The sequence below is a fragment of the Labrus bergylta genome, chromosome 23 (genome assembly GCF_963930695.1).
Source record: "Labrus bergylta chromosome 23, fLabBer1.1, whole genome shotgun sequence".
Classification (NCBI taxonomy): Eukaryota; Metazoa; Chordata; class Actinopteri; order Labriformes; family Labridae; genus Labrus; species Labrus bergylta.
Window position 1 is genome coordinate 2,090,312 of NC_089217.1, and position 12,500 is coordinate 2,102,811.

The following is a 12,500-nucleotide window of genomic DNA, read 5'->3' on the forward strand; positions in this document are numbered from 1 at the left end:
ACGCTGCGCAGGAGGAAACAGAGCGCTAAATGAGTGTTTATAAAAGCAGTGAACAATGTAAAGCACAAATCAACACAATGACGACACTCGCTCGCTCGCTCTCTCTCTCTTTCCCTCGCTCTCTCTCTCTCGCTCGCTCGCTCTCTGTGCTTGTGTGTCTTTAGAGGGTCGACAGTGAATTACCTGTCGCGCTCATATCCACTTTCATTACGGCCTGACATTCAGCCGGCATGCCTGTGTGTGTGTGTGTGTGTGTGTGTGTGTGTGTGTGTGTGTGTGTGTGTGTGTGTGTGTGTGTGTGTGTGTGTGCACCTGAATGTCACGCAAGTAATGAGAATGGAATATGACAGTGACAGGACCATCAACCAGCGGACGGGCCGAGCTGCCTCCTTGGGTTTTTTTTTTTTTCCCCTAAGTGACATGCTGATGAAAAGACACACCGAACCACACACACACTCACACACACACATAAAAAACACACACTCTTGCTCTATCTAAAGACAGTGGGGTGCAATAGAGCCAAGACAATAACCAAACTCTATTTACCAGACCTCATTCCCTCATACGGACCCCAAAGTAATTACTTTTAAATTGCAAAACTGAGGAACATTAACAAACGGTTGCGGCAATTTAGCTCCGCCTGGGGCTAGACAGCTTGTTTTTTACAAATGGAAATGAAGGTATTTTGCTATTGTCCACTGCAATATCGTTGTGTTATGGTTTAAGGCTTTTTTTTTTTTTTTTTTAAATTCTGTGCGCCTGATAAAAGCAAAAAGACCCCGGCAGTGTTTACCGGGCCCCATTGTGTTGGGACGGTGTGCTCAGAGCGAGGATAATTCGAGCTTTAATGCTAACGCTGTCGAAGGAGAGTGGCGCTCCCTCTGCTGCTGCCGCAATAAATCAACTTCTCTGATACTCGCAGTGTGACAACAAAAACAGAATATCCCTACACACACTCGCGCGCACACACACACAGCAGAGGGAGGAGCGTGTGTTCTCCTCATGTCAGGGTCACAGCACATCAATAGCAGCCGTGATTATCATGATCAGCTCTAATGAGGGGGCCACGGGGGTGACACCACTCGTCTTTTTTCTTCTTCTTCAACACAGCCTGTTATTACACTTTTTGTCTCCCCGACTCTCCTCTCTCACACACACACACACACACACATGCTTATCTTACACCGTGTAATTCTCTCCCAATCACAGCCCTGTCATCCTGCCCTTGTCTCCCGGTCTGACAATGTTGACAACCCGCCTCCCTGAGAAAAAAAAAACAAAACCTGAAGGGGAGCACAAAGGAGCTGCAGCCCGGGGTCGCACATTATGGCACAGCCGGGGTCGCCGTGCAGCTGATGAGGTCTGAGACAACACCTGCCCCGTCGTGGCCCGAGGGGTCAAAAGGTGCAGGTGTGTTTTTGTCATACTTTTGAGACTCGGCCAAAAAAGTTTGTACGAGTTGGAAAAATGTAGTGACGGGAAAAAAATGATTGATTTCATGACAAGTCAAGAGACTTCAGGGCTGATATTTGTGGAGCTGAACAACAACAAAATATAAAAAATCTTATCAAAGTCTTTCTATGTGATTTTTCACTCTTAAATGTAGAAATCAAGTATCTCCTCTGAAAATAACTCTGTGAGTCATGACTGTCTACAATGGGTGTAACACCCGAGTCCCCACTGTCTGTGATGATTTCAGAGTTTTCAGAGTCCTATCTTCACTTTGTTTACATCGCTAAGGACGGCCGGCTGACTCCTCCCCCTCGTGTATAAAAAGTTGTTTAATTGAGGGACTAGAGAAAAGAAGAATAACATACTGTACTCACTGCTTAACTGTGTTTCTAGATCACGCTCATTTCAGGTAAATTTACATGCAGTGTGAAGATACCAGCATAATAAAGATCACTAGCATTAGCATGCTAACACAACAATGCAGCGTGAGTTGTTTTGGTTTCATGCTGGTGCTCAAGGGCGACATCTGCTGGATCAAAAAAATCGCATATAAAGCCTTTAAAGCTGCTAAATCTGATGAAAATGACAAAATTGTAAGTCAGCCCAAGAATTTTGCATATTTTAAGGTTTTAAAAAATGTTGAAGAAAATTTTTATTTTTTAGGCTTGATGAAGAAAAATTTAAAGATTATCCAATAAATATGTTTATTTCACTATTTACTTAACAGATTATCTCACTACTGTCAAATTTAACTCAGATAACTGTACAAGCATGGACCGAGATGAGCCTCTATTTTTATTCTTCTCATTGAGACCAATATCTGATCGGATAAAATCTTCATCTAATTCACTGTATTCAGTCGGCTTTCTGCAGGTGTTTTTATTATATTTGTGTTATACATACAGTATATAAAACCACTCGTAACAGTGAAAAGCACATCATTAAATCTGTCTGGATAAGTGCCGCAGGAGACTTCCATTAATTTAACATCATTCAATTTCAAAGCAAACCATGCAGAAAGTGTGATGAAAATGTTCTCCAGCCAAGCCTGAGAAGTACAGTCAGAGTATTTGACTTTTACAGAGAGGTGACTCAGGGGCTTTTGGGAGCCGACATATTCAACTGGCAGTGTATTAAAGGAGTGAAGTGAATGTTTTAAAAAGAGACAAAGAGAGAGAGAGTAGAAAGAAAGGGCGAGAGTACAGTACCTCCATAGTCTGAGACTGGTGCATGGCTTTGATTGCATTCTGTGCCATAGCTCTGGTGGAAAACGTGACAAACGCACATCCTGTAAGGGAGGAGGGAGGGATGGAGGGACAGTGGAAGGGAGGGAGGAAAGGAGGGGAGGGAAGAAGGGCAGGAGGAGGAGGAGGAAGGGAAGACAAGAAAGAACAAAAACAAGACAAAAGGGTTGGACACGTCGTTGTTATAAAAAAAAACCCAAACAGAGATTGATACAGAGAACAGCTCACAGGCGGACAACAGTGTTCTCAGTCGCTGTGGAAACAACACAGTGTCATGACAACCACAACCTGAAACCCCATGTCCCAACACCTGTCCCCCCCTTCATCCACAGACAACCACAGACACAGGCGGGGGAGGGGGGGGGGGGGAGGGGGGGGCGTTTTGATTGGCCGTTGAAGCCTTCCCCTCCCTTTCTGTCATCGACCAAATTAGTCCTACCTGAATCCTGCTTCTCAACAATCCAACAATGTAGATTGGTCCCAAATTTGCATGAAATCCATTTGAATTCATTTATTGGGGCGTCTGATTAGGTTGCCCTCTTTCTCTCTTTGTCAAAGACGAGAGAGAATTGGCTCCATTGGGGGGAGGGTGGCGAGCTGGGACAAAATATCTGCGGGGGCTTTAAAAAAAAAAAAAGACGGGAATCAGATAAAAAAAAAATCATATTAATTTGAAAATGATGAGAAGAGGTGTGGTTAGACCTCCTCTGTGATTGACGCTTTCTGTTTTAGCCAATCAAGATCAGCTGGGGGGGCGGGGTTTTATTTTTTTTATTTTTCTTGTAATTGGTTTGGGGGTGATGCAAGGTTGTGTTTGTCTGGGTGGTTAGGGAGCGATTAGAGGAGATAATGTGAGAAGTGCTTCAACAACCCCCTGGACTAATAATATACTAACACACTCACCAAGCCATGTTAGGGCAGCCAGGCCTGAACTGATTACACACAAACACACACACACACACACACACATGTTCAGGTTGGGCTGGCTGACTCGTGGCTTGGCGATAGAGGGAAATAGCCTTGGTCATCAAATAGACTCTGCCTGGCTGTTTTGGATGGGATGGGGGGAGGGGAGAGGAGAAAGTGTGAGGAAGGATAATGCAACAGAGACAGAGAGAGAGAGAGAGAGAGAGAGGAAGATGTGTTGAGGAATAGATGCGATCATTGTCCTCTTCCACCTCTATCAAACGCCGGCTGTCGCTGTGATAGAACGAGGCTGAGAGCGACGGGTAGTCGGTTTTTCCCTCGCTTACATCCTAGCGACACAGATTTCAGACAAGAGGCTTCTCCCTGACAACCACGGGGCATTTCTCTTTTTTTTTTTGAGGAGGTGCTTTAATTTAGTAGAGGAAAAATCATTTTGACAGACAGTTTTTGTCACAACAAGCTTGTAAAATGTTGACACTACCGACAGTATATCAAACCATATTTAATTTGCAGGTGGATTTGAGACTCTATGATGGTCAAGAATTTAAAACCCGACCTCACTGGCAGCATTGGCAATAAGACCCTGCAAATACGCTTTCTGTCCAAAAGCCAAGGTGGATGAAGCATGACTTTGTTGCAAGGAAGACGTTGGGGTTGTATGGTTGGGTTAACACTTTGGTTCCCATCCTTCACCAAACTTTGAGTTGGAAAAACACGGCCTTTGGTAATGGCATCTCAAAAAACGGCTCCTCCTTACTTTAACTCTCTCATCAGGTCTACACTCCCTCCCCCCCACTACGCTCTGCCAATGAAAGGAGTCTGATCCAACCTTCACAACAGGGTCCTAAGACGCTGACTAGACTCTTCTCCTCTGTCGCCCCCCGGTGGTGGAATGAACTTCCAAACTCCATGTGATCTGCAGAGTCCCTCTGCACCTTTAAGAAAAAGCTAAAGACCCAGCTCTTTCATGAATACCTACTAACTTAATGATGATGGTCTCCATATTATTGATGATGATGATGGTAATGACGATGGTTTTTGTTTGATAACGATGACTTATAAGATGGTTTCTATACTGATTAGAGCTCTCAAGAACTGCCCTCAATGTTGTGCTTTGCCTCTGGTCACTTCCTGTCAGCACCTGTGTGTCCAATCAGACTCAAAGCTGATCGTTTGCTCTTACTGACATTGTTCCCTTTTTTCTAGATCCTTGCTTGTGTTGTTCTTACTCTCTGATGTACGTCACTTTGGATAAAAGCGTCTGCTAAGTGAATTGTAGAATTGTAGAATTCAGACGCATGAGGTAACGTTTGTTTGGTAGCACTGGTCCTTTTATCTTCCTTTCAAACATATGAAATGTTCTGCTTTGTTGAGTATACAGAACACATCATTGTATATGTTAAAATAATTACTCAATGTTTAGAACAAAAGAAAAAAGTCAGAAGCATCAGATCGTGTTTCAGATTTGAAAAATACTTTTTTACCTTCTCTCTATACTTCAGTATTTAAACTCTATTCTATCTCAACATCATTTCTTTGATCAGTATGAAACAGATTCAAACTTTACGCCTTCATGTCTTTGAGAGCTGGAGGTTACTGGAGCTAAAACCCTCATGACTTCCCTCGCTGACTTCACATTAAAAAAAGGAAAGAAGATGATAAAAAATAAAACTCAGGGTTATGAGATTCTTGCAGCAGTGACCTAGTAAACACTGCGATGTGTCCTTTCCAGTGCCGTGCTGCTGCGCTCACTGCCGCTACTGTAGATAGGACATTCAAAAAGAGGTCATTTTTTTTCAAACATATTCAGGGGGACTATCTATTTCAGAAAGGGCCACAATCTGTCATCTCACTGCTGGGTTTCTCAGAGGTTGTTGCCCCATCCTCTGCAGAGAGCACTGCCCCAGAACTGGACCAGTTGGGCTTCCATTTGGGTTAACCCTCCAGACTGGTCCTGATCGGTCCTGACTCTATTTATAAAAAGCTACAACGTCATTGGTTGTCATCTAATGGAAACTCCTGGGTTTGTCTCCAATTGGCAGACTAAGGTTTCTATCTTTAGCTGCTTTCTGCAGCGTGATCCAGTTATTAAGGCTTTCTAAAAACAGAATCCTTCCACGTTGATTCATTAATGTCAAAGCTGTTAATGAAGAAAAAAAACACTTGAGAAGTCGTGCTTTCTGGCTGGTTGGTGCATGTCTCATTTTGCATGGCAGAAGGATGGCTTGAGCACTAAAAATACCTCCCGGGCCGCATTCTGTCGTCAGCGGAGAACCAAACAGTCCTTTAATGAAAGTAGGGTAGCTCCCAAGGCCCAGCCATCCACTGGTGGTGTGATCCATATTTTATTAATAGCGGCATGGTGGAGCTCTCTTCTGATTGATACCACGATTTAATAAGAGCTCAGCAGAGCAGCTAGGTGGGACCGAGGGCCTCTGGGACTCACAGTGGAAGTAGAAATCCTTTAAGACCTATTTTATTTCCAAACCTGGTTAGGACTGTTTATCAACCACCTATACGCCAAACTGGACTACTCGCACTGCCTCTTTGACTTTAGCCAGTCGCTAAGTGGTTTATATCAGTTCTACCGAAAAACGAGGGTTTAGACATCGCATTTGAAATATTCATGAGGACAAAAGAGAGGAGATGGGAGAAGGAAAACTGGGAGGGGAGAAGAAGGAGGCCAATGTGGGTTGTCTGGGGAAAAAGGAGGACAAATTGTGCAGGAGAGGATTCTGGGACAGTGAGGATGAATAGATAGAGAGGAAATAGATGAGACGGGAGGGGCGGTTCTGTTTGAAGACACTGAGGAAGATGTGACTTTAAGTAGTTTAGTTAGAGGCAAAGACTGGGTTCTACATAGAGACAACAACCTTGGGGATAAAGAGAGAGAAGACACATAGAGAAAATAAGACTGAAGTCAACAATAAAAAAACATCCATAACGTCCGACAAGCACAGGAAAAAAAAAAATAATACAGTACGTGAAGACAGATCCACATTGAACCTGCGTGACGATGACAATGACAGCTCGTGTGACAGGAGGAAGAGGAATAGGAGGACAGAGAGTTTCAAAAAGCCCCTCCATCTCCTCAGCACATAGAAACCACAAAGGGGAGTGGGGAGGGGGGGGAGGGAAGGAGTATCGGGGGTAGATAGAAGAAATGAAGGGGTTGTGTGTTTTTGGGGAGTTATGGTTGATGATGGGAATGGTCCCTTGGAAACTAAAAGAGCTCCAGATAGAGGTACAATAACTGAGACTGGATTGATAGACGAGGTGGCTGGTTTTCGTTGGGGAGTAGATGCTGGATTCTGTCATTTTTTGATATTAGGTTCCATAAAATGATAGTTTATTTTTAACCCTGGAGCAAAAATGGAAGGAAAGCTCAACACTCAAATCGCTTGCATTGTTCACGTAAGACCTCAAAACCCCAATCCTGCTGGTAAAGGGATCCACCCTTTGACTCCCTTAAGGCTTGGCTTTTGACCTTTCTTTTGATTCTTATACAAAAGTCACCTAAGACTTATTCAAAATGAGTCCAGCAAGATCCCTTATTTCTATGAATTTGAACCTGGACCTTAGCTTGTTGGAGAAATTTTCAGTCAAAGTTAGACAACAAGAAATTCCATTGGTTTGGTAGTTTTTCAGGCTACTTTGACCGTTGATTGTACACAGCAAACTGTAAGTCTGAATCCTCGAGTAGATTGTTAAACAGAATCTGTTTTCACTGGGCAAGACCAACATGGGACTCTGTGTCCATTGGGAACGTAAGACTCACTAACTATTCAGACTAGCTAATCACCAATGCCCAATCTGAGGATATGTTTTCATGCAGTTTGTGCAACAATGACCCTCTTCAGACTTTAATAAGGCAAACTTGTCATATTTTCTAACAACTTTGGTGCCTTTTAGTAAATGGAAAAATTTAGTTTTTGGTCACCGTGCCAACCAAGGTATGCAGATTAACTGATGGCTTTAAAACCCATGAATGACAAGAGTACCACTCATTCATCTTTCTCTTTTGTTTTGTTTTTGACTTTACAGTTTGGGAAGGTTACCAGCTGCAACAATTCGGTTTTGAGGTTCTTTTTTTGTCAAATATAACCAACCCAATGCAAACTGCAAATTCAACAGTTTTTCAAAAATGCCTGCAGGCCTCGCCATGAAAGCATCAAAGAGCTCAGGACCGGCTTACAGTGAGGCTGAACCGGAATGGCAGGGAAGGTGAAGGATATGAATGGAGGTTAGAAGGTCAGAGGAGGAGGTGGGGGGATTGGGTGGGTGATCTGAGGCTGAGGCTGAGAGAGCAAGAGGGGGAGAAAAAAGAGAGAGAGAGAGAGAGGGATATATAGAGCGCAAGCATGTATTCACAGTGACCACAACAGCCTCAAGATGTCGCTCCAGTTCATCTGTATTCACTTCTCAATATGACTCTTTCACAACCTCGAAGGAAATCTTAACTGGTTTCAAAGAAGCAGCTGGTTGAAAACAGAATCTGACCCACTGCCTTTACTAGACACGCAGGAGAATACAAAACCCCAACAGTTGAATGTTTTGTCCAACCAATGCACATTGAATTTAGCAAAATAGTCATAAATATATCTAGAATAAAGCACTTGGATATGTTTTCCCATTTATTTTGGAGCCAGTCAGAAGCAATTTCAGACTGATAGATTTCAATAGGATGTATGTTTCACACAAAGAGGGCCATGGCGTATTTTAAAAATACACAGTCTGCCCGGGTGTACACAGGATTTTCATTCACAAAATTGGAGGTCATTGAGAAAATAAATCTTTATCTGTCTCCTCATTCTTGCCACCACCACATAAAGGGAGTCATGCTGACAATAAAAAAGGGAGAATACATATCCATGTACACAATTATTTCAAGACTAGTCCATGAAATGCCAGGAAGGAGACTGGGTTGTTTTATCATCTGAAGTGTGTTACAGCCAGCTAATGCAGATTCTGGGACAACCCACAATGCCCTGACTCAAAGGGACTCTAGTCCCACATCCAACCCAGTGACCATGAATGATTAAAGATCACTTTGATTCAGAGAGAAACAAGCTTACACGTGTACAAATTGGCTGTTAGTGCTGTCAAGTGGAAGTGGGTCACTATAAGCACCTTGGTCCTGATTACCTTTCTACTCCTTGCTATACCTGTACGAAGCCCACATTGGGTCACTGTCCAATGGGAAGTCTGCCATGATTCTGGGTCAAGTCTTTGCAAACATTTAGAACTCTAGTGACTTTCTGGAATGGCAAAACTATATTGTTCTTTGTTTACAACATTAATAGACTATTTAAAGAAAACAGGGAAGAGATTTCACAAGAAGTAAAACAGCTAAATCCACATATTCTCTTGAAGTTTATATCTTTAAAGGTTTTGATGTCTCCTGCTCCAGGACAACACTAATCATCACAACTGAAAGCAAGTAATGTGTTTTTATGAAATTAAGAGCTGAAAATATTAATGTGAGCTGCAGAAAAAGCAGTAAAAAGTAAGTTTAAAATCCCTGTGAACAGTTTTACCAGAGTGCTTGGACCAATAAGTTTATATAGTAGTTTTTTATGACCGTTTGATGATGGCAATAAACGGATGAAGTCGTCGTTTTATCAGATGCATAAATGCTAAAAACAATAAGTCCATTCTATCAGTTTTAAGACACTTAAAAGAAAAAAGTTGCCTATAATGTTCGACACTGCCATTTGCTCAGAAGCTATTTTTCAACCAGCCAACCTTTGCAACACAAAAACAAAGTTAAGACTTCCTACGGGAAATAGAGTTTGAGTCACAACACAAGTGGACACAATGAACAGCAACAACTCCTGGAGGCTGCCCTGGTAAAAAAAAATATTCACATGAGGAGCATTAAGTGTGGATGGGAGTGAGTCAAAAGCAACACCCACCTCTGCTGAGTCCGTCAGGCCCTCTGAGGATCCGGCACTCCTCGATCTGTCCGAACGCAGAGAACATGACCCGGATGTCGTTCTCGTTGCACTTCTTTGACACCATGCCGATGAACAACTTCCTGTCTTCCACCGCTGCAGAGCCAAGAATAAGGGAAGAGAAACAGTGTGACTTCTTAGCACTTTTAAAGATTTACTTTTACTGCTGTTTTTACAAGTATTTGCTGCATTTCTTCATCACTGTTTATCACTCTACGCAGACGACACTTCGCTTTACTTAGCTAGTTCACCAACTGACTATTTTTAAAATCACTGTATCAATACTTATAGCAAATAAATGGATGGATGAGGTTGAATTATCTTCAATAAAGAAAGACAAGACAGAAATTGTTATATCTGGCAGCAAAGAGGACAGAATTAAAGTTACTGCTTGGCTTGTTTCCAAAGTAATTAAGATAAGAGCCAAATTAAGATATCTTGGTGATTTAATAGACTCCAGTCCGAGCTTCCACAGCCATATCAAGGCCATGAAAAATCAGCAATTAATCATCTCAAGAAATATTAGAAGAGTTAGAAAATTACAGGACAAATATCAAGATATAGACACAGCTTCCTTTTTTTTTTGTTTCAGCAGATTGAACGAATGTAACGACCTCATGTTTGGTCTTATAAAACAAAAACGGTAACTTAAATGCACAGTATGCAAATTCCGCCACCAGGGAGATTTAAATTAAAGTAATAACAAAAGAAGCTGGTGGGTAATCATGGGAGTGATTCTCTTGGATACCACCCCAATGAAAACGAACTATGAGATGACTACTGTCAGGACGAACGGGCGAAACCGACCTGAGGAAGAGAATAAGTTTACCGACGAGCTAATGAATCCGAGTAAATTTACATTTTATCACAGCGTCACATACAGCAACAGTACAGCAGCTTTCAGTAGCAGCTCCCGCTTACTTATGTAGCTGTATTTTACGCAACAGCCGGTGTTGCCACGGCAACGATAAACTGTTGTGTCTGACATGGCGGCCACTACAACAAGACACGACCAGTTTCAACTTTAAATTAACGTTTTTGTCGGGCTTTGATGACTTTTTGAAACTTTGTAAACATTTGAATAACATTCTTCATATTGTATCTTTGAAGTGACCAATTTCTTTAGCTGTTCATTCATTTTTTGAGATGTTGCTAGAGACCAAGATTCCCACTGCACTGACATTTATTATTTTTTTGTAAAACAACAGATTGGTTCAATCAAAGAGAATAAAAGAAAAGAAAAAAGACAGAAAAAAAAAAAAAAAGTTAAAATCCAGAAATGTTGAGAAATGAAACGAGACACAAACAAAAACACCAAACAAAAGAAACAGACAAAGAAAGCGTGTCGGAAAGAAAGAAGACGACAGAGGGAGAGAGATGAAGACAGACAAGAGTTCATGTATTTCATCATGCCATCTGCGCGGCTCTGATCAATGTCTCATTATCACTTCAACGCCGACTGCTCGCTGAGACTCTCCAGCTTGTCCCTCTCTCACCCTCATCCTCCCTTCACCTCTCCTCCTCTTCCTCCTCCATCCTCCTCCCCTTCTCCCTCATGGATTCCCTCGTCTTCCTCCGTCGCTGACACAATCCCTCCTTCTCGGGTGCAATCTTGAGGAACGTGTGTGAGGGGAGGGTATCGGTGAGAAACTAGCGAGGTTAAGACTGAGAGCGAAAAAAACCCTCACCACCCCTTTCCTAAACAATAAGTGTGTCTGTGTGTGTTTACGCGTTCCCACCACATTCAATGTAATGCTAATCCAATTCATTTTTAATGAGGAAACTGTCAGCTCTTACCGCGAGGCGAAAGAGATAAGCGGTCTGTTGCACTCTGGGAAATCAATAGCGCACTTGTTTATTTTGCTGTTTGAATTGTTTGTGTGTTTAAAAAACAAACCGTCGGGATACGCTGCCAAGATAAGTGTTGTCTCAAAAAGCTTTAACTCCTTTGTACACAGCGTGAATGTGTGTGTGTGTGTGTGTGTGTGTGTGTGTGAGAGCATCACTCCAGTGGAAGATTACCACAAGTCTAACAGCAATGTAATTAATTTACTCGGTGTCGATAGAAAAGAAAGAGAGGAGATATCGTTACAATTGACTGTTTCTGTTTTCTCGGACGAGGCGGTGCAAGCAGGCGGGCGGAGAGGGGGAGGAGGGGGGGGGGGGGGTGTGAGGGGTTGATAAGACTCATAAAGCTGCAGCGTTGCATTCTGGGATAAATTGGAGCCGAATTGGCTTCATGCTGAGTTTTTTTTTTTCTGGCACACAAAGAAAATGCCAAAAAAAAAAAAAAAAAAAGGAATCACACAAGAGTTGAGTAAAGAGAAATAATGTTCTCTCTTCATTTCATACTGTACGTCTCCGTCTGGTTTCCTTCTCTGTCCGCCGCCTCCTTCGCCGACTAAACCTCCGAGCAGGCCATTCGTCACTGTAACAGCGACTCTAACATCGGGTTTATTAAAGGTCATTACCATTAAGTGGATTGATACGAAAACGTGTGGTCCTGCTCCATATTTCACCATCCCGCCTGTGAGGAGCGGCTTGCTTTATTAAGTTCCACCGTCGTTACCCTGACGGTTATGTCTTATAAAGTCGTATTCCGCTATATTTCAACAGAGCGGGATGATGGCTTTTATAAGGATTTCTCCCCCCCTGTCATTTTATTGTATTCCCCCAGCAGTGGGCAGTGATTTAGCAGCTGGATGATAACGCTGCTCCATCATCACAAACTGCGATTTGAAGTTATAGCAGCCTTCTCTTTTTTTTTTAAAATGTTAATCATCAGAGAAGCAGCTTTTCATGATATTCAGTTTTCACTACAACTGGGATTTAAATGGTCACTTCATCCAATCATGGTTTCAATATTCTGCTCAATTACTCATCTTTGAGGGTCAGTTCACTCAAATTGCAAAAAACCACACAT

At 42.4% G+C, this 12,500-nt stretch overlaps 1 protein-coding gene across 24 annotated transcripts in view; it reads right to left on the reverse strand.

Moving 5' to 3' along the window:
• The window catches only part of celf2 (cugbp, Elav-like family member 2), a 211,378-nt gene that overhangs the window by 34,779 nt on the left and 164,099 nt on the right, over nt 1-12,500 (reverse strand). For all 24 annotated transcript variants that reach the window (XM_065951236.1, XM_065951235.1, XM_065951237.1 and 21 more), the window contains 2 exons: nt 9,539-9,673; nt 2,661-2,740 (listed from right to left, as the gene is read on the reverse strand). In XM_065951236.1, the coding sequence (XP_065807308.1) occupies nt 2,661-2,740; nt 9,539-9,673 (215 nt within the window). The remainder of the gene's footprint in view (nt 1-2,660; nt 2,741-9,538; nt 9,674-12,500) is intronic.